The 23,898-nt window shown below is 32.5% G+C and overlaps 2 protein-coding genes across 2 annotated transcripts; one reads left to right on the forward strand and one right to left on the reverse strand.

Annotated features, from left to right (window-relative positions):
* Nucleotides 1-583: 583 nt before the first annotated feature.
* On the forward strand, nt 584-5,966 carry LOC125055499 (origin recognition complex subunit 4). The gene is made up of 7 exons (XM_047657960.1): nt 584-917; nt 1,072-1,197; nt 1,508-1,730; nt 2,475-2,669; nt 2,781-3,004; nt 3,746-3,954; nt 5,338-5,966. The coding sequence occupies exons 1-7, from the start codon at nt 585-587 to the stop codon at nt 5,600-5,602; spliced, it is 1,575 nt and encodes a 524-aa protein (XP_047513916.1). The 5' UTR covers nt 584; the 3' UTR covers nt 5,603-5,966.
* Nucleotides 5,683-18,117, reverse strand: LOC125055498 (putative ammonium transporter 2). Its single transcript, XM_047657959.1, has 12 exons — nt 17,831-18,117; nt 16,204-16,290; nt 15,286-15,484; nt 13,012-13,157; nt 12,131-12,294; nt 9,776-9,861; nt 9,010-9,092; nt 8,296-8,445; nt 8,022-8,099; nt 7,455-7,633; nt 6,993-7,112; nt 5,683-6,414 (listed from the first exon to the last, which is right to left on the reverse strand). Exons 1-12 carry the CDS (start codon nt 17,979-17,981, stop codon nt 6,019-6,021), a joined length of 1,839 nt encoding a protein of 612 aa, XP_047513915.1. The 5' UTR covers nt 17,982-18,117; the 3' UTR covers nt 5,683-6,018.
* Between the last annotated feature and the right edge of the window lie 5,781 nt (nt 18,118-23,898).

Raw genomic sequence — 23,898 nt, forward strand, 5'->3', positions numbered from 1 at the left:
GAACCAAGACCTTTTTTGTTAAGACCCAGTTGGCTATTTTGGAAAATGTGGGATTAAGCTAGCAATTGTGATAATAATTACCAAATAATATGTTATATTATTTGGTAATTGTTACCATATTAATGGTCGTATTTCTATATACATAACAACAACTAATTTTAGTTCTGGTTTTTAACTAGCCTAAGTGTCATTCATTAATATAGAAAGACAAAATTAAATTATGGGATTTGGGCAGCTTAATTACTTAATATTTAGTTTACAAAGAACATAGTTGACATGTATACTTTTCGCTAGGTACAGTTCGCTAGTTTGCTAAAGAAAATGCCTAAATGCCTTATGTATTTACATTAAAGTCTCTACTCTTTCAATTAATTCTATGGTATCTAGAGAATTAAGTAAATCAGTGTGACTGACGAATTTAATTTAATGACTATAAAATAAAAGTTAATGTAATGAAAATTCCTTTAGCGTTAATAGGATTGTCGTCTGAAATCACCTTTTACTTGAAGACGATAAATGTCAGCCATCGATTTTACTTTCGAGTGTCACTGTCACAGTTGACAGTTTACAGTTGACACATGATTATGTTACGATGGCGCGAGCCGCGAAAACTATCGCAGTTGCAGCTTTCTTTAGAGCTCATTAATTTTAAGTTTTTATTTATAACATCGTCTATTTTAGTATTTTTTTACGAATTGATTAAAATAACGTTATTAACCTTTAATATGTTTGAAATAGAGGACCAAATAAAGCTGGTACGAAAATATCTGAAATTGAAAATCATAGAAGATGATGTAAAATTCAGAGGACATGCAAATGAAAGACAACATGTTTACGATTTATTTATGAAGTCAATAGAGCAAGGGGAGTCCCACTCAGCCCTCATTTTAGGTCCAAGGGGTTGTGGAAAGACCACAGTAAGTTCAAAGCTTAAATAATAGTTTGATTACTTTGGTATAATAGTCTAATTCTGAATACCACTAAATGCTAAACTTTAATACAAAATATGGTGTTCTTAGATTGGTATGTTAGCTAATTACAAAATAACTCATTAATAATATTACTTTTCAGCTAATAAATTCAGTATTACATCAAGTATCAAATGAAGTTGATATGAATAATGATGTTATCATCATAAAACTGAATGGACTTTTACACCATGATGAAAAGATTGCTTTAAAGTCTATTACTGCTCAGGTAATTGAAAGTATAATATAATTGAAATGATCAAAATATATAATAAATCATGAAAATAAGAATTATCTTTTGACATTTTAAAAACGAGACTACCTATTTGGTAAAACTAATCTAATTATTTAGGTTATTGAGAAATTCGAAGTTCTGGAACTTGCAGGACTAAGAATCTAAGCTTTTATTGTTATTTGTTTTCCTCATAATTTATCTTGAAAACCGAAGAATAAACAAAGATTTACTGTATGGTATTTTGAAAAATATGTATTTTCTGATGTAGTCATACAAAGACTTTCTACCAACATTTTATTTTCAGATGCAATTAGAAAATGTTGTGGGTGATAGGGTATTTGGTACCTTTGCTGAAAATCTAAGCTTTCTACTAAGTTGTCTCATGAGTGGAGTTGATAGAAAGTGCAGGACCATGATATTTGTTTTAGAGGAGTTTGATTTGTTCTGCCATAGTGGAAGAACACAGACATTATTGTATAATTTATTTGATATAACACATAATAAGCAGGCACCTATGTGTGTGCTAGGTAAGGTTTGTCTTGCTTTATTAGAGCTTAAAACTGATGTAATTTTTTTTCTTCTGAATCTACTGTGTAACAAATACGCAGTTCAGTTCAGTTTTTAAATATAATAAAGGTGCAAACACATCAATATATAACTAAGCTGATGCAAACATCTGTATTAACCAATAACACCTGTTGTTTTATAAAATCAGTGGTGCAGTTTTCATGTTCCCAAATCTCTATATATATATAAAATTCTCGTGTCACAATGTTCGTTCCCATACTGCTCCACAACGCCTCAAAATGTCATAAGAATACATTTTTTATGCATATTCAGTAAGTCTGAATCGGCTACTTTTTACCTTTCAAACTCCTAAGTTATAAGAGGTGTCCCTTACCCTAAAACAATTATTTTTATTTTTTAGAATTTTTTTTGTTTTTATTTTTTTATGATACAGCATACAAAAATACATACAACCCTTAATTTTCATCTACCCTCTACGATCAACCTAGGGGTTGAGTCAGCTAGTACCATATATATATTTCAAACTTAAACTTTCAACTTATTTAATTTAATGTTTAAAATCAAAAAGGTTGGTGGAAGTTTCATCATCATCTTTTTTATGTCCTGGAATTGAGAATTGGTAGTAAATGTAATTTAATTATTTTTTATAGTTGTTTGTGAGTGTACTTTTTATTCGCTACATGAATAAATATTTTCTTTTTTTTAAACAACATCAAGCTGAATATTTGACTGAATATTTTCAGGTCTGACCAACCGATTAGATGTGATGGAATTGTTAGAAAAACGGGTGAAATCAAGATTTTCCCATCGCCACATCTTTATATTTCCCTGTGAATCAGTGTTGCCGTTGGAAAACTTAAAGAATGTTTTTGTTCAGTGTTTATGCTTGCCAGTTTTCAAGGAAAAGGTCAAACCAAAAAGAAGTAGAAAGAGCAGAGGTGATTTTTTACATGTCCCTAAGAATATAATGAATTAATTTTATGTTCTGTTTTCTGTTCTTTATTTTACTTCATTCAGAAAATATTAGTAAAATTATAATATTATTTCAGCATCAAGCGATTCCGAATCCGATACGGAATCAAAATATTCCATTTCAAATCAAGTATTCCAGGAATGCCATATTGATTCCAGGCAATTCCAGGATTTAGATCCGGTTTTTATTAAAAGTTGGAATGCACACATCCATAGCTTGTTGGATGAAGAAAAAGTGATGGATTATTTTGAAAAGTTTAGCTATTACATTATTAATGAGCAAATATTTAGGAATGTGATGGTAAGTTTATTTTTACAACCGTTTTTTTTATCAAACATAGGTTAGTTGCGATTTTGATTTGTTTGCGCAATTTAAAAGTTGTTAAGTAGGCAATTTTTTTACCTACCTCTAAAAATTTTATGTAATCTAAAGCTTTAGGGGTGTATAAAGTGAATTAAATCTCGTATGTGTATGTTTGTTCACATATTTTTCGTAAACTGATCTGAACTTAAGGAACAGTCCAATCCAATAAATTTCCGCTATATAATATAAATATTTAAGAAATATTTTTAGAAATTTAGGGACCACTAGTAGTATTTAGAGGGATGAAAAATAGATGTTGGTCGACTCATTTTCATTTAATTATAAACATCGTGACATGAGAAATTTATATATTAGATCGAAAAGCACTTCTTCATTTCAAAAAAATACGATAATTAAAAAAAAATTGTCAATACTATCTCTAGAGTAATAAACACTTTACGTATCCGCCTTTCAGTTTGAACAATGACAAAAAATACACGTCGAATTGACAAACTTCTTCAGATTTATTTTGAAGTCGGTTAAAATCGTTTCTTTTTTTTTTACATTTTAACCTTCTAAGAGTATTAAAAATTATGTTTATATTACATGACCAGAGTATAAACATTACCAAAATAAACTCGTGTTATATTAATTCTAAAATTAGTACAAAAATATTTTAACAGAATTTATAAATAGAAGTTCATTTTGTTTATTAATATTTAATCTTATTAATTTCAGTTTCAAATTGTATCAAAATTATCTCCAAAAAAACCGTATATAGACCCGCAAGACATTATAATGACCATAGACAAGACAGTGGCGCCGGAGCATAGAGTAAAGCTACTGCAATCTTTATCTATTCTAGAATTTTCTCTGGTCATAGCTATGATGCACGGTCTGGAGATATTTGACGGCCAGCCGATGAATTTTGAAATGATCTTAAATAGGTACGTATTAATTCAGATCTGGGCTTCATCTGTCAATCTAATAGGCAAGTAGGTGATCAGCTTGGGGTTGACACAAGGCGTCGATTTGGATCTAAAGCAAGCCGGTTTCCTCACGATGTTTTTCTTCACCTTTCGACGTCTGAAGCCTCTAGACCAGAGTTCCCCAAACTTTTTTGTGTCGTAGACCCCTTGCCATGTTTTTCCGTGTTGGGTAGACCCCCTACTTATCTGATATTGATTTCCTGTAAATTACTAACTGTAGTGAAGTTTAGTGTTAAAAACTTAAAGTAAAAACACATGTTAATTTATACATTTATTAATTGAATTTAAATTAAAACTACTCAAAATAAAATGTTGTATCTGTTATGTAAAATATACGTATCATTAAATAAACATAAAATAACATAAGCAATAAGTCAATATAATGTATATGTTTTGATATTATAAGATTGAATGATGTAAGTAAATAGGTACTATCAGTGTGTGTTGAGATCCACTAGAGTGGACCCCCATTTTCATTTCATGGACCGCAAAATTTTTTTTCGCTGACGTAGACCCCTTGCAGGTTGTCATAGACCCCTAGGGGTCGATATAGACCACTTTAGGAATCACTGCTCTAGACCAACACTGAGATTTGGATTTTAGATTCTTAAAAATGTCTGCTTTAAGTTCAATGGTCGTTTATTTATTTATTAAAGTACACATCATAATATATAATCCATTTTCTACAGTTACGATCTATCGATTCTAAAATACATGACAATTATGGTGAACATACATTTTTCATAAAAAAATAGTAGAAATATTACACTTCCAACTATAAATTTTAGTTTCCTAGTAATTTAAATTCCTTATTCGCTTAAAAATGCAAATAGACGCTTAAAACTTTTTTTTATCTTTTTTAAAACATTAAAAATCTTATATAAATAAACAACTTACCTTATGAAAAATTCAAACATATGTACACCTAATTGGGGTTATTTAAATGATTGAAGGCTTATTGTATCTACTTATTAGAGTTAAAAAGGATATTTAACACAAAACACAAAAAGTTTCCAATAACACTACTCACAGTCTCTATTAAGGGGAACTACCACTAGTCCTGTTTAGCACTTAAGACTAACGTGCACTAATTCACTATTTCCAATGGGTTTGTCCTTTCCCATCTTCTCACCAGCCCCGTGGTGTCAAGAAGTTGAATAGATTCGACATTCACGTGTTGGTGGAGACTGTTCGTGGGCTCCAGCAACCTTTTTGATTATTGTGGTGACGTCCTCTACATTTAGGTCCCGATGGAGTACCAGGGAGTCAATAACCCCCAGAGCGGTTTGATTTGGACCATCTCATTTAATTAACTAAATCATTCTTACTTATTCATTTTAGGTACACAAAATTCGCAAACGAAAACTCATCGACGCAATCAGTACCACGCCCTGTTATTCTAAAGGCGTTTGAGCATTTGCAGTCTTTAGAAATAATATTGCCTGTTCGCACTGAATCTGGCAATGACACGACAACCCATAGAGTGCAGAAGGAATATAAATTATACACTCTGGCAATACCCACAGACGATATTAAGGAGGCCGTCAAAGGGTTTAAGGCGCTGCCCACAGAAATTCAGCATTGGGTTAATAATTCTGTTGTTTAGGGCTTTGATTTATATACTATACATTTTTATTTATTTAAAATCGTCCATAATGTCTACTGCAACCAGAAAGAAACCGAAAACATGGTCGTCAAGTAACTATTTATTTACAAAAGAGAATTAAACAAATCTGAAATAAAAATGATTAATAATGACTTGTTGTAACAAGAGTTTTAGATTTGGCGCCGATTCGCAAAAACAAAGTATTAAGGAAAATGCACGCGAAATTGTATTTCTTTTTTTGCCAAATGTGTTATGTAATAATCAAAATAATCTAGTGTAATTAGTAATTTATTGTGTTCTGTGACGTACGCGTCGAATTGTGTTACTAGTTTTTGTAAGTTTTGTAATAAATTATTCAAATTTACTGTATTTTTAATCCATACAAAATAACAGAACTTGAAAAACATTGTCCGCCATTATTCGGTCCATTTGAAACTCGGTGACGATAATCCACTCCGACTAACATCGTCTATATAATTCTGTTCAGTTATTCTATGCCTAAATCTATCCTGATTTGCATTAATTTCGCCCCATTCCCTCAACTCATCCGGTGTGAATTCCTTGAATCTTCTCCCTTTTAGATCTTCAATGTTTTTGGAAGCTGTATTACTAATGACATTGACAGGTCTCCCGCCATTTAACTCACTTTCCATAGAGTCTATAGCGCGATGTAAATCATTTTCAGGATTGCCAGGTCGTTTATTTAAAAAACCGTTTTTGAAAACGGTTTCGGTTGTATTTTCGCCTGGTTCAACTTCGAAAGCGTGGTTTGTAAATAGATTTAAGTTGTTTTTGTTTCGTCTCTTCTTTAGCTGACAAAAGGAAAATGTACAAGTTAAGATCTACTTGATTTCCAACCTGTATATAAAGACTTAATTAAAAACTCTTTCAAATGAAAACTTGAAATGGCTGGAAGTTAAAACTTAACAAGTTGTACGCCAAAAGCTGATAAAAAGAGATACTAGCACATCGCACTATTGCGGTAGTAATTTTTATATGAATATGTGTCGAATACACACTTCTAATTATTATAATTATAAAGATGCAAATAGATAGATTTGAGAGCTGTGTTAGCTTAGTGGCTCCAGCGTGAGACTCATCCCTGAGGTCGTAGGTTCGATCCCCGGCTGTGCACCATTTGTTCGGCGAAGGAAAACATGGTGAGGAAACCGGTTTTAGATCAAAACATTCGACGGTGTGTGTCAGGCACAGGAGGCTGATCACCTACTTGCCTATTAGATTGACAAATGATCATGAAACAGATACAGAAATCTGAGGCCCAAAGCTTAAAAGTTTGTAGCGTCATTGACGTTTTTTTAAAGGAGCAAGTAAAGTTGTAATTTGTATTCTGCGCATCTAAATCTAAATATATTTAAAGTACACGAGTTACCTCACTAAGTTTGTCTATGATCATAGTGTGACCAGTATTAACGCCAATTCCGCCAATTTCTTCAATACTGTTTGACTTGTGGAAGGGTCGTAATGCTGATACAGCTCTTGAAACACCGACCTATTAAAAAAAATATGCTCATGACATTGATGACATTTTATTTTTTGTATTGTCAAACAAAAATATGATTTATACACAGTTATTTTTTTAATAGAACAGGGGTCAAATGGGTAGGAAGCTCACCTGATATTTAATGATACCTTAATAACCTTTCTCATGGACTCTCAATCCCAAATATCTCGCGAGTCCGTTGCCGGCCTTTTAAGAATTGGTTCTCTTTTTATTGAAGGACCTTAAAGTTCTTTTTTTCTGTCAAATTGGTTCGGATCCTCTTCAGTGAGCAACTGGTTCCCCATAGTGGTGGTGCGCGGCTAACTGCCTTAAAAAACGTTCAGTTCTTACCTGACCATGACGTATTCTATGTTCAGTCAAATCAGCGCCTAATAACTCTTCATACGGGTCCATCCTGATCGGCAGGACTTTGTCTATGAGCCACAATAGTACCATAGTGACTAGACCAGCCCAGATCATCAGGCATAAAGCTGTCAAAGTTTGCACTCCGAGGAGATACCAACCGCCGCCTAAAATATTATTTTAATTCAAAATTATATGAAATATCACAGTTTCGTAACTTTTCACTCTCAAAGCATGTTCACAAAATTTATTACTTTTAGTTACAATTATTTAAAAAAAATGTGTGTGTACTTATGTACCTACACGCGTTAGAAGTTACACTTCTTTGGCGTAACAAGATAAAAATCTTTTCAAAAATTTTATTCTACGTTTGAAGAAAAAACTAAAATGTGGACTATAGCTAACTTCAGGGTGTCGGTTTTTTGTGACAGTGTGTGCGCGCATCGTAAAAATTTACTCTCATAATTTTTCCCTAACGCGCCAAAAGAAGTATAATCAAGTACAATAAGAATTTATTACTTCAAGTGTTTTTACTTAATCTTTAAATTAAATAACCTTTAAACAATCCAGATCTTCCATTAGTGGTGTCCATTGGTATCGGGTTATCAGCAAATAGACCCACTGCGATTACTCCTGCAAATGTAAAAAATATGTATATTTAGGTACTCTGAGAGCGTATTCCTTCAAAGGCCGGCAACACATCACACATAATAGTTTTGAATTCATTAAGTGATAATTCCCTAATTGGGAGTTTGTTGTAAAAACGAATACAATTTCCCCATATAAGGAGTGGTTTATCTTCTGGAGCCTGGTAGAGAGAATAACTTACCCCAAAAGCCACACGCTCCATGTACCGCAGAAGCCCCGACTGGATCATCCACATGGAGTCTGTCAAAGAGAGTGGCGCTTAAGGAGGCGATTAGAGCCCCAATCATTCCTATCAGCAGTGCCTCCCATGCGCGATATAGAAAACATCCAGCTGGAAAAGAAATGGATTTTGTGTAATTAATATTATATTAAATATTTTTTTATTCATATGTGATAGTTTAAATGCATTGATATGCCTAAAAGACTAGCTAAATATTATGTTCAGCGCTACACCTATAGCAGGCTCACCTGATGTTAAGTGCCCATGGACACTCAATGCCAGAAATAATTTTAAAAAAAGCTTATGTTCATTTGATTTTTTTAGGAGATATAGTTTAAAGCAGTGGCTTCAGCATGCGTGAAGAAACATCATGAGTAATCTGGCTTGCCTTAGACCCATAAAGTCGACGGCGTGTGTCAGGCACAGGAGGCTGATCACCTTCTTGCCTATTAGATTGACATATGAATGATCATGAACCTGATACAAAAACATGAGGCCCAGACCTAAAAAGGTTGTAGCGCTACTGATTTATTTATTTAAAAATAATTAAAGAATATAATGGTTATATACCACGCGCAAAACTGGGCATAGTAAAATTACTTCATACTCACGAATTTATTGTTAAATATTATTAAGTTAATGTAAATTAAGCTAATATTAATATCTGAAACCCACCTGTTATAGAAACCAAAGATCCAAGGATGCTGTTAATCAGGTCCAGCACTTCAGCACGACCCTTGTTCTTGATGAGAGTGAATCTAAAATGTTTATTTTTAAAGTGGTTAACGGTGATAAAAATATTAAAAAACGTGTGTGTACTTATGTACACGCGTTATTTTCTTATACAAGTTACATTCTTTGGCGTAACAAGATAAAAATTTAATCAAAAAAAAAAAAGTTTACGTAAATTTTACTCTCATCATTTTTCCTAATGCGCCTAAAAAAGTATAAGTAAGTAAGTGACTTCAAAAAAACTATTATGTGGACTATGGCTTACTTCAGGGTGTCGGTTTTTTGTGACGGTCTGCGCGCGCATCGTAAAAATTTACTCTCATAATTTTTCCCTAACGCGTCAAAAGAACACCTTTTTAATTTTTCTTACTGTTTTTTAAATCTTAGAGAGGCCGATAATAATTTGACCAGCCACGTGTTATGTGAGCATAGCGAACTTTAGACAGCGATTGCGATTACAGCTTGAACTCAAATCAAAATATCATAAATTTACATTTACTGCCAGTTCTCAAATCAACACGTAGGACAAGAAGTACTTGGAAACTCTGTTCCTTTTAATAATCAACAAATGAATTTTACAATATATTACGCAATAACTATAACGACAAATAAATCGAATCTAACATAATAATTAATATAATAGAAATAATATTGGAATATGGTTTTACCGCTTTAATAAATAATGCATAGCGAATAGAATTGAACTTACAACAAACCAAAGAATCCGCCGCCAAAGGATCCCATCATCGTCATAACTGCAGCCCGTGCCGCGTACTGCCATTTCGCACCACTCACCTGACAAACGTAAAAATAAAAATAAAGTTTTTTGGTTATTTTTATTTTGTGTGTTTATGTGTATGTGTTGGTTAGTAATAAATGGTATGTCTATGATATTCTACTATAAAAAAAGATACACATTTATAAAATAATCTCATTTTATTAGTCATACAGGCGTCACTACTGTTGCACTTTGTACCTGTAGAATTTATATGCTTTGTTTATTTTTTATTCTTTAATAAAACATTGTTACGCCATGGCCATCAAACTATTTAATCACCTTCCTGGAAGTTATAGATCACTGCCGTGTAATGCTTTCAAGGGAAAGGTGATTAAATTTAAAAATTTAAAATACTCGCCCAAGCTTTAAAGGCAAGGTGCCTTTAAAGCTTGGGCGAGTATTTAGTCCATAAGTTTGACAACAAATATAAATAACTCAACTTATTATTATGACATTATGTTAATGTTCTTTCATAATGAAAATTAATATGACATTTGCATGCCTATTTTTATAGGGCTGATTGTGCGGATTTTTATAATTAATCGATCTAAATGTATCACTTTCTTTGCAATTTGAATAATATTGTAATAAATGTCAACGCTTCAGTGGACGGAGAAATTGTGGCCCATTTGTGTTCCACCGTCACATAACTTTTTGACTTTTTTTAAATTAATAAATAAATACTTGAGCGCTGTCTCGACTGCGTTACCCTTGACGAGATGTGTACTGTTTGTGGAGGGGGGAAATGGTATTATATTACTCCTACCAAAAGGAAGAAAAGAAGAATGAAGGTCAAGAAGTGCATACATCCCTACTTATAGGTGATTCCTTAGTATGTTTCAGGGTATTAACGTCATTGAAGTGATTGACTTGACACTAAATGTATACAAAAATCAAAATCATTTATTCATATAAGTAACACAATGTACACTTATGAACGTCTAATAAGAAAGAAAATTCAAAAGTATTACGTGAAGAAAAATACAAAAAGTTATTTATACTATTTTTAATTATTATTTAAATTTTGCATTAGCAAAATTAGAAAATGACGGATAGAAAACCGTAGTCCGAGGAAAATTTTAGTTGAAAAACATTTTAAATGGCTATTAGTGTAATGAGGGTTCAATTTGTGCTGGTTACTGTAATGAGAGAAAATGGTTCTCATTTGACACACGGAAGGATAAAAAGTTAATTATTTTAACTTGATTTTACTGCGGTTCTGTTTAGTATGATATAAAATCACTTGGAAGAACATTACATTATAATAGACGCACAATAAATGTATTAAAATATGAGATTTATATCTTTTTATTTAACATATATATTATATATGTCGGAGCAAAAGCGCTGGTATCAGCTGCCATTGTCATTATAATTTAGTAACATCAAATACAAATTAGTTCAAAACTGTTCTGTGGTTTATTTGATCAGCTAATATTAATAGATCTACAAATTAACGACTATTTGATAGTCTGTAGTAATTTCATAGTCACATACATTATGTCGAAGCAATGGTTTTAGTGTTAGCTGCCAATGTAATTATAATTTAAAGCGATTGCTCCGACATATATGATGATATTTTTAATAATCCCAGCCGATAAATCAGTAGACCCATGATGATAGCAAATTGCTGGTACTTTGGCTTTAGTAAATAAATCCGATCGCCAGAAGAATACCAAGCTTGTTATGTACAAAACTCAGCTGCGACCAGTGCTGACTTATGGTTCGGAAACCTGGGCCCTTGGAAGAAGGATGAGTTTGCTGTATCGAGCGGAAGATTCTTCTACTTCATAAAATGGAACACGCTCAAGATGTTGGTAGATGTGCATAGAATGGCGGACGTCAGAACTCTGGTAAGAGAAGAGAAAACTCGATAGACCGAGGCTGCGTTGGTGTTGTTGAGGACCTCGTAACAATAGGTTTTCGTAGGTAACGCAAGAAGCACGAGATTGATATGGCGAATGATACTTGCGGAGACCCATTACATTTATAGATGATGATTTTTATAAGACCGATGTTCTCGAATGGAAAATTCAATCAGGTGATGCCATATTACAGAGAAATGTCCATAACAACCACCCACGAGATACTAAATTCAATAATTTAAATACTACAATGCTTAAGAGAATATCGGCTACATATACCCTAAGTAAAATGCGACTTGCCTGGGACATCGACTCTACATATTATATAATTCTGAAGTATCATTATTAATTGATACGGCATACTTCGAAATTCCTACATTGCCATATATTTGTCTCCACTTATACTAGGAACTTCTATTACCCCATAAGTGCTGCCAGAATTGAAGGCCAGCCATCCCCACCACAGCACCAAGGTCCCCATGACGGCATTGACCGGGTTGCCCAAAGGTAATGGCGCGTAACCCTTTGCGTACCGGCCTAAACGGGGACCCAGCATCATGGCTGAAGCGAAGGCAGATGATCCACCTGGAAAACCAGTTCTTACTGAATTGTATACGACAGCTAAGATTTAGACTCTTTTCAATAATCATTACGCGTAAATAAAACAATTAAAATAAATATCTGTCCCTTTTTCCTGTATAATATTATACAGGGTGGCCAAAAAGTTGTGGATCAAACGCAATGGGGGGTTAATTGGGGGTCATCCGGTGCAAAAAATTGTTCTACGGGAGATCCTTCAGGTCAACCTCTGCAAAGTTATAATTTATTTTGCGTTTTAAGAAAGTTGACTTTTTTTACTAATTCTTATTAAGATTAGAAAATGTACATCCTGTATCTTTTTTATAATATCCACTAGATTGGTACTGACGAGTCCTTGCGTTAGACATGCTATTTATGGCTGTTTATTGGGTGTATTGAAGATAATATTAAGTTATATAAAATTTTCTCAAATCATAACTTTTTGTTTACTTCGGACCCCACTGTGAAAAGAAAATACTCTACTGAAAAGTGACCCTGTATTACAAGTTTTGGCGCATTTAATAGGGATTCTGAAAAGATATTACACATGGCGATGGGTGGCTCTAATTTATTTCTAGAAAGATTTACAAACAACGATTGTGAAATAATTGTTTTAATAAAACAAAACATTTTATAGTAAATTCTATATAAAATAAGAATTATACAATCAAAGATTTTATATGTAAATGTTAGATTCTCTCTATTATATATGTAAAAACTTACCAATAAGATGTACAGGTCCAGAACCAGCTATATCAACGGCACCCAGCTTATTAAGGAATCCATGTTCGCCCCAAACCCACCCAGCTGGGACACAGTACACTATTGTGTTCAAAAACGAAAACAGGCAGTATGCTTTGTAGTTGCATCTAGAAATAAAGATAGATTATAACTTTGTATAAATACTCCCTGCAGCATTGACCTAGTGGCTTCAGCATGCGACTCTCATCCCTGATGTCGTAGGTTCGATGCCCGGCTGTGCACCAATGGACTTTCTTTCTATGTGCGCATTTAAAATTCGCTCGAACAGTGAAGGAAAAACATCTTGAGGAAACCGGCTTGCGTTAGATCCAAAAAGTCGTCGGCGTGTGTTGTGGAGGCTGATCATCTACTTGCATATTATATTGACAAATAATAATGAAGCAGATTCAGAAATCTGAGGCCCAGACCTAAAAAGGTTGTAGAGCCAGTGATTTATTTTAATTTTATAAATATCTTTCTAGGACATACATATCGATGTTTTGCGAGGATATAATATATCGTTTATCTTATTTATATGATACATAAAAATTTCTCGGAATTTTCAGCGTTATTAGAAGTAAAAAAAGGGAATAAAATGTAAAAGAAAAGAGTATTAACTGAACAAAAAGCAGTCAAAATTGTCGCTTTTATTTAGAATTAAATATAATTGAAACAATTTGGTAACTTAATTCCTGTCGTAAAAATAATTAATGTTTTAAAAAGATGCGGATGTATTTTATCAAAGGAAATAAGAAACTAATATCCGCTGAAGAAAATAGTATGTTTAATTATTTAGTAAATTTCCCATTATTATCTTCTACATTATTCTTAAAGGAAAAAATGTATGACGTTTATTCGTTTATTTTTATACTAATTAGTTAAACCTTGAAAACATGGTAATTTTTTAGTGTCAAATATTAAGAAAAACAAATGACTGTGAAGACTATGACCATCAACTAAGTTTAGGGCAATCATTCAGTGGTGTCACTATACCATCTGGGGCCCGTGGCAAATTCTTTTGATGGGGCCCTATCTGTAAAAATCGTCACGTTGTACTCAGTTTAATTTTAATAAACTTCGAGATTTTCAGCGTACTCAATTACACGTTGTATATGTCCCACTAATGGCCATAGGCCTCCTTTCTTAGGCGAGCGGGAATGGTCTGTAGTCACTACGCTAGCCCAATGCGTATTGAAGACTTCACATTCATCCATAGAACATAATATCTCTTGGATCCGAGGCATTTTGCCAGCCCTGCTATCATTTAAATGTTAACAAAATTTTGAATGTGTTTTATTTGTCTCCCCGCCGCCGTTTTCTGATCCCGAGACTATGAAATGGTAATAGACAATGGTTATGCTAGATAATATGAAGTTTTTTAAACCTTATTTATGGATTGTACCATAACTGGATCGTGACCATAACTGATTGCATTGCAGAAGTTAATTTGTATGAAACAAAGTATTAAGTATATCTTTCAACTAAGAATTCGCTTTTCTATTTTATTTATGTCGAAATCCTACAGCTAACATATTTATAACAAAAAACAATTGTTTTAAAGATATATCCAAAGATGGAGTAGGTTCATATATACAAAAAGGTTAATATATTTACGAAAGAAAGAAAAATATATTAAATATTATTATTTTTGCGTGTTTGCGTGTTCTTCCCACGAGAATGTAAGTGCGTGCTCCTATTTCACCATGCCTTCTGCTGATAGAGGACAAGTCTTTGTTTTTAATTTATTTTTAATAATTACTTAAGATTCATGTGGATTATGGTGTAATGCTGAAATGTTACACAAACATTGTGTACACAAAAAACTTAGCGATTAAAAAGAGTGGCGGAGAGTTAATTGCCAGTTCTTCTCTTCCGTTCTACGCCCTTGATTTGAGAACTGGCAGTAAATGTAAAATTAGAAGCATTTAATATGTATGTCTTTTTTGAGGTTCATAAACAATAAACTACAAGCTCCCTCCTTATCAGAATGCCAAATCGTAAAATGACTGCTTCACGACTGATTTGAGCGCGACCGCCGCTGCGAAAACCGCTGTGCGAGTTCGAAAAGTGAGTTACAGAATCGCAAGGCTGTATCTTATGTTCCATAATAAACATATTTAATTTTTATTTAATACATATAAAATTAACTAAACATTTCATAGTCCACTGTCTGGACAAGCTGTATACCTCGTTTCTGAATCTCTCCTATTTAGTCAATTAAGTTAGAATAAAGTAAACTTATAAGCACGTTCTTACCGTTCCGCCATTGCCCCACTAACAATAGTAGTAGCGGTGGTTGCGAATGACAACTGAAAGAGGAATGAAGCGAAAACTGGCCCCATCAGCGGGTCACCGACTGGAGGATCCACGAGAAAGTCTCCGACTCCAATGAATGGGTTGGATAGTACCCCTTGGCCGAATGACAGGCCGTAGCCGAAGATCCAGTAGGTTATACCTGTAATATGGATTAAATATTTAAAATTGTCTTCTGCTACAGCGAGCACTAATAACTAGAGAACCCCGCATTTGTGACTGCTTTCACAGAGACAGCTTTGAGCCTTGACTAGTGTCTCGCTGACTAGGTAGGGTAGTAATACATATTTACATATATATATATATCCGGATACATAAATTAAAGTGTATAACCCCAGTAGAATAAGAGACCATAGCAATTGGCTGTAGATGGTTGACTAATAATTCGTGCTTGAGGAATATGGAGGCCTATTTCCAGAAATGTACTCGAAATTACTGGTAATGCACTTGACTACATTTAAATTTCCTCTACCCTCTAGATAACCCAGACCTCCCATCACCCCATTTGTCCCTACATTCAGAAGAACGCGTTTTGGCCAAAACTTACCCATATCCAGATTGAGCATTCTGATAAACCAGCTAGGTCTGGAATGGACACATTGAAATAAATTTTCCTTTAGTTTTTGTAATTTATGAATCGATGTATTTTTTTCTTCGTATTTGTTATTTGCCCATGAGTGCTTGTCACAATAAATCATGTATTTTATTTTTCTAGTAACAGAGTGTGTCGAGCGTAGCTTTTGTAAATAAATAAATAATTTAATCCAGAATCCTATATTTTTATGTGATATTTTTCTTTATAATTAAAATGTTATATATCAAAATTAATTTTAAATATAGTGTATCATAAACAGTCCTGACCTCCAAGAGAAATATCAACTAGGTTCTTCATCATGATGTTGGCTTCGTTCTTTATGGAGACGCAGCCTGACTCCAACATTCCAAAACCTAGAGAAATAATTCAAAAACTGTCACGTATTTATGTGTAGGTATGTAACTAATAGGCCGGGAGATAGTGACACAAAATAGTGGGTCATTTGTACCAGTGTTTTGTGTCACTATCTCCCGGCCTATAAGTATGCATGCATGTTCACGGTAAAATAAATATAAAAAAAATAATTTCAAGCGATTAATTATGTGAAGATTCTGTTAAAAAATCTCGTGTAAATCATACAGATTAAGAGCAATAAGATCTGATTTTCTTTGGCCTCGCGAGCCTATGCAGCAATCATGAGGCCTTTGCGAGCCTCATGATTGCTGCATAAACTCAAAGGTTAGAGTAGATTGACTATATTTATTATGCAAATGCAACCTTATATAACAAATATATTACTTTCCTCAAATAAATTACAAAACATAAGGATAAAAGATAATATCTATTGTTGCACGCCTTGAGCTGTCGGGTTGAAATAATAAAGTGTGAAATTAAGGAAAAATAAATATTTAATCATTATTCTATTTCTTTAATATCCGCTCCCATTATCTTCCTTTACGTCCGGTTTTCATATTCAGAATTACAATGAAAGTTTGTTGGTTACAATTGAATTTTAGACTATTTTCTGATTAACTGAACCTCTGTGAAAACAATTCTTTATCCAGGTTAGGAGTAACGCTTTGTGTTGACAAACAGATTCTTTTTTTTAATAATAAATTTAAGTTTTAATAAATTTATTAATGTGTCGTAGAATTTATATCCCCTTAAGTCCTGGATTTTATATCCGACAATACTTTTTTTTTGAGTTTAAAGAAACAAGATTTTTTTAAACATATACCAAGCATTCAACTATGAAACTTAATGCCCGATTAGTTAATGTCCGATTTAAGGATTTTATTAAAAGTTTTAAATTGGAGTCATTACCACTTATTAAATACTTAGTAAAGAATACGACGCTGAACAAAAATCAATTTTTTATCAACATTATTATAATTAATAATAAAAATTAATTAATGTTTTATTGTTGACGTTCGTATATGCGTAATTTTTTAGGACTGTAATATACCGGAAGCGAAACTAGCAATTGCTAAAATCCAGCGATGCGTTAATACAGCCTTAATGACAATATAGTTTATTTTATTTCTTAAGTTAATTAATAAATTACTTATAGTCAAGTCAATTCAAAGTCAAAAATAATTTCTTCTTATAGGTAATGAACACTTATGAACGTCAAAAAAGAAGTAAACATTAAATGCTTCTAATTTTACATTTACTGCCAGTTCTCAAATCAAGGGCGTAGAACGGAAGAGAACTGGCAATAAACTCTCCGCCACTCTTTTTAATCGCCAAGTTTTTTTGTTTTACACAAAGTTTGTAAGGAGCTGCAACCATTACACCATGTTCCACGTGACATCTTAAGTTATAAATAATAATAAAACAAATTAAAAACAAAGATTTGTCCTTTATCAGCAGGAGGCACGGTGAAATAGGAGCACGCCCTTACATTCTCGTGGGAACAACAGGCACATACATAGTCAAGTTCATAATACTCACCAGTTTGCATAGTAAATATAATAAATGCCGACGTCAAGATCCAATTCGTATCTTCCAAATCTATTTCGAAGTTTTCTTGCAAACTTACTGTTGTGTTCGTTAAATTCGGTGAACGGAGACCAATGTGTGGAAAGGAATAGTTAAGATCCATCTTTATTGTTTTATATAACTCTTATAATATTGAATATTGTTTTATCTTAAATACGTATTATTTTATACATTTTTAAAGTAACTATGAAGACACTAATTTTTTTTTAATTTTCTTTATTCACTTGATTCGTCTACTCTGTTTTACGGAGCAATGTATAATGAATGGAATTAGCATTCCGTGACGTTATTACCGTAAACGAGGCTGTGTTACGGCTTAATAATTCTTTATGTCACCGTAAAATTGTGACCAACCAACAAACAAAAAAATATATTTGGAGAGCGTTTTATTGTTTTTAATTGCGCAATTTTAATTTTATTTATTTAAAAGTAATATTATAGCTACACGTATACATATTATAAACACTGAGACAATATACAAACCCAAAACAGATTACATTGTTAATCAACATTTACGAAACAGAAAACATTCAATTAAGTACATTAATCACATTTGAGTCGGTTCGATTCCCAGACGAGTCAAGTAATTTTTAGAAAATCATTGAATCCAGTAATTCTTACTTTTCAAACTAAAATAAAGTCTTCTTTCAGCAAAATATCCTATCTACTATACTTCAGGTACTTTCGCTTGATGTCCCATAGTCTTGGGACGCCCTGTATATATAAATAAGAAAATAGATAAAAAGGTAAAAACAGTGTACATTCTTTATAACGACATTCGTAAAATTCCATATAACATGAAATAGTTACATTTGTTTGGTTTAACACAAAACCCATACAGTAATTCACTCTTCTTAATGCAACAGTCATTCTCTATAACGAAGAAATATTTTCAAATTTAGACATCAACTACTTAAGTGTGTAATTGTTTTTATATTCAGCTTACAAAACTAAACTTTTGAGGTGCCGAAATTTCTACGAAAGACACCTGAGGTCATAAACAGCCTTCTCGCCTTTGTTATTGTTAATTGCATTAACACGTGTTATTCTTAGATTTCATTGACTTTAGGAAATTTTGGTGTTTCGTTATAAAGAGTTTACACTGTTTTTACCTTTTTATTTTACTAAAGCAGAATATCATCTAAATGCTAGGAAGTATCTTGCCTTGCATCGCTCGCTAATAATTGGGTAATTATTGATTATTTTACTGTATACTAATGACAAAAATTAGTACCTAAATATCATTGCATTACTTTTTTGTGTAACAATCTTGTCAAAAGGTAAGGTTTGTTATTAATAAGGTTGGACCATAAGTTATAAACAAGAAACGATAGTTAGTGTAAATTTTATTCACCTAACATATATATTTTTCTATGTGAAAGTATTAGATATACAAGTAGGTCGAGGTATTCTTTAAATAATCATATTACTAATTATTTTTTAATGGATTTTAGTGACGCTAAATTAGTTTTGTATTCGTTCCAATTAAATAAAGAACGAAAATACGTAAGTAATAAGAACAAATATGAAAACGTATCAATTTCATATCCCATACTCACGCTTCCCCCATCATATTTTTTTAACCCCCATACACAAATGAATATCAATGGATTTTTCTCTATATGTGTCTGTATATATATTAACCGGGATGTCTTAGGGATGTTTTCAGAAATGAGTTTTTAGCTTTGTCTGACTCCCGTGCGTACCTATGTGGAGGAAGGATAGTGTACGCTTCCAATCTAAAGGGAAGGTTCTCGACCAGTCTAAGCATTGACTGGTCCGAACGCTGACTGGCGGAAGGAATAATATCCCTCCCCCGCTGAAAAATCTTCAACTAAAATCAAATTTTCGTCGCAGTTATAAACTACATGTACTTACTCAACAAAAATCCCACGTAATCTATCTATTTCTTATAGTAGTTTTAGTATAAATTTTGAAGATATACATCGCGAGAGTAAATTTTTACAATGCGCGCACACCGTCACAAAAAACTGACACCCTGAAGTTAGCATATTCAACATTTAGAAATAAAAAATGTCCTTTCTTTAATTATGTAGAAATAATTTTAAATAACACAAAAATTATCATATTTTCAATTTAACTAGATAATGCGCTATAATAAAACTTTCATTGTATTAAATATACCTTTTTCTATTGTTAGTCTCGTTTTTCCACAAACGTAGAATAAGACACTAACGCGTGTACATAAGCACACATACATGGTTTTTTTTCTTATTTTTTTTAATTTATACTTTTTCTAATAATACTTTATACACAATTCTTCCAAGCCTTTTATACTTACATTGTTAATTTTTACATTCTTTTTCTTTTTTGTGTCTAGTGCGCAAATTAATGTTGTGGTCTCTGGCAAAATACAGAATGGACCAGTTACAACCACAACACACACAGAACCTTATTCCTTTTTTTAATTCATATTATTATTTTGTGTGTTTCGTTAGTAATAAATGTTATGTTATGTGTTTATGTTAAAGTCGAGAAGTTGTATATGTTAGTAGCTGGAATAACTTCTTTAGCGCGTTTCAGGGCAGAATGAAGATGACGTCCAAAAATTTACTTTGACAGTTTGACCTAAGTTTCTGGATTCCTCAGACCCGAAAGTAATTACTCTTTTAAGTAGACCTTTTGACGTTTGCGTTACCAGCATCACATACATTATTCGAAGGTGAAATAATATCTTTTAACAATTCATTTAATTCATTTGTGCGGGTTTGGCACCAAGGCTAACTGAAGTTTAAATTTTTTTGAATGAAATGGAAATTATTCTTGTTCCATAGACATGGCTTTGAATTTGGTTGCCGCGCTTCTTAACAATGATTTGGTGCTACCATTGCAGAAGATTCTGCAACCACTACGTGCGTCTGCAGTCAGACCTTTCCTACCTGATACCTTGTGCCAGTTTCTATTTAGGTTTTGTTGACTGGATCTTTGTAATATGTCTTGAAAGAGCCTCTCCTAAGGGCTTCCCTAATAACCCCGCTGCTCATGTGTGGTCGGGGACTGCATGTAGCAACGTAACCACACCTAAGTAGTTATAGTTGTTACTCATGCTGCTTTGTTAGTGTGAAAACGAAAAAACATACATGCTTATCATAATCAAATATATGTATGTACTGACGCGAATATAGTCAAAATCGATTCAGTATTTGAGTACTCTTTTAATTTGGAAGAAAATTTAACGATTTTGTTTTATGCCTCTTATTTAGTGGCATATTTAGTAACATGTTTATGTAACGCGAGATTACGTGTTTGAGAGTATAATGTCATAATATATTATGACGTTATGTCTTCGTTTTTCAACTATTAGTTAAATTTGTTAAACTTTTTAAATTTAGACCACTTATATATTTTATTACACTATTATTAATCCTACTGAAATTCAAAGTAAGCAACATTTTTATAATCTTAATATTAAAAATTTACAGTAATAACTAAATACATCTTTTAATAAAAATAATGAATAGTATTTGAAAATACTGCCATCTGCAGGTACATTTTTTTTCTACAGTCAGAGTTTTAAGGGTCACACTGAATTGTTTATAGCTACTCAAAGAGAGATGGCGCTGTGATACGTCGTAAAGTCCAGTGAAGATTATATTTTATTTCAGGTCTACTGGCCGCTAGATGGCAATACTGGTGTATAAATATTTTTCATATTAATATTTGACGAATTAAGCAATGTAAAAATATAGTATAGTCAAGACCGTATTTTAGTCTACATACTAACATTGCTTGCTACCAGTTATACAAATTTAATAGAAATTGAATAATCTTGACAAAATTTGTGTAAAAATATATTTCGTAATTTATACAAATCTCGATATATCATATTAATTCATCATCATCCTGATTTACCTTGATACCACTATATCTTTGCGTTGTTTCCATAGTAATGTACCGCACTTTCCTTCGATAGAGGTGAAATATTCGGGTTTCTTATTTATTAATTAATTATTAACCATAATTAACGGCTTTAATGTATCATAAGAAGTATGAAGTAATGGTTGCAGGTGCTTACATTTTTTTTTGTAATAACCCACACCACTGACCACAGCAGCTAGTTTGCGCCTCAGTCGCAAGAAAAGATATAAACGGAATGTAATAATACTTAGTAGAAAAAAAAATAGTAAAAGTTAGCAGTGTAAGCAATGAAGTGTTGTGTAAAGGTGTATAGTAAATAATAAATTGGAGCTCATTGGTGGTTTAAAGTAAACCCTTAAGACTGAGGTGTTTTTGTATGCGATCCCAATGCTGCGATATCATCGCTACCTACCTACGAATTACATATCGCTTGCCCTGGGGAACAAATTCATAAAAGCAAAACATAGTTTTTTTAGGAAAAAAAACAAAGTAATGCTATTATTACTAGGATACTAAGTACATTACATATATAAATATATATAACAAAAAAGATATTTTGTTTCCTATTTGACGATTAAAACGTTGTTGTTATATATTTAGTGGAAATAAACAAAAAAGTGCGTGCGTACAAAGTACCTACGTGTACACATGTCAGAAGTGAAACTTCTTTGTCTAACAATTTTTTTAAATTTATTTCTTGAATAATAAAAACACTTGTAATTTTAATTTACAATTCGTTGTTATTGAGATGATTTGAGATTTCAATAAATTATTTTGCATAAAATATAAAATACTAGTATTTCATAACTTCTCTTTACAAAATTTTTATAAGGTCCCTTCTCACTCTCTCTCCATCGGTCTCAATCGCTCTCTCCCTTTTCTTCGACAAAAACGCTGCACATCTGCGTGTCGCTAATAATATTATTAATGCGTTTTATCCGTAAAAATTTTACCCTCATGCACCTAAAAAAGTTTCACTTCAATAACTAAACCTACATTACAGTACATAATTTATGTAGGTAATTAGACTTAAGAGCAAAGACATTTTAAAATTTGACCATAATCACAATATTATAACGGCACATTGACAATTGTTTAGACCTTGGTGAAACAGAAATATATTATTAGCACTATTTTATGATTATGTGGTAGAATTACAAACTAAACTAAAACTATCTTTATGGTTGTTGCTATCTATTTCAGGAAAGTAAAATTAGACAAACGATTATTAACATTGTGTACAATATAATTTCCGTAGAATTTAAGACATTCTCGTGATTATTATAATAAAACTAGCTGACCCGCCAAACGTTGTTTTGCCATGTATATTATTTCTAGGAAACATTTTTTTAGTTTAATAAAAATATGTATCTCCTATAATTAAAAAATTGGGGTTGTTCGTAGAGGGGTGAAAATTAGGGGTTGTATGTATTTTTGTATGTTGTATCAAGGAAAAAAAAAAAATAAAAACAAAAATCAAAATCTATAATAATTCTTGTTAGGTATAGGATAAAGAAGTTGTAGCAACCACTTCTTCTTTTAGTGCCTCTCCATTACTTGAGGTTGGCCGTCAGTCTCTTGAAACGTGTCATGCTGTATCATAAAAAAATGAAAAGGTTTTTTTCTAAAAATATAAAAAATATTTTTTGGACACCCCTTATCACTTAGTGGTTTAAAAAACAGATAGTAGCCGATTCTCAGATTTACTGAATATGCATAAAAAAATCGAATATTGTGACACGAAAATTTTATATATTAGATTAATAATAAATGTTTATTTCTGAGTGATAACACACAAGAACAGTGTTGGTCTGGCTTCAGGGTGCGTCTCTCATCCTTGAGATCGTATCCTATCCTATCCTATCCTATCCTATCCTATATCCTATCCTCGGCACGGCACGGCTGTGCACCAATGGACTTTCTGTACCTATAGCTCGTTCGAACACTGAAGGAAAACATCATGAGGAAACCGGCTTGCCTTAGACTCAAAAGGCACAGGAGGCTGATCATATACTTGCCTATTTGATATATGATCATGAATCATATACAGAAGAAGAGCGAACTTAAAAAGGCTGTAGCGCCACTGATTTATTTATTATAATGACACACTCATATATGATAGTTTGAATTAGTTATTATGT

Source organism: Pieris napi, chromosome 13, assembly GCF_905475465.1.
Source record: "Pieris napi chromosome 13, ilPieNapi1.2, whole genome shotgun sequence".
In the NCBI taxonomy this organism is placed as follows: domain Eukaryota; kingdom Metazoa; phylum Arthropoda; class Insecta; order Lepidoptera; family Pieridae; genus Pieris; species Pieris napi.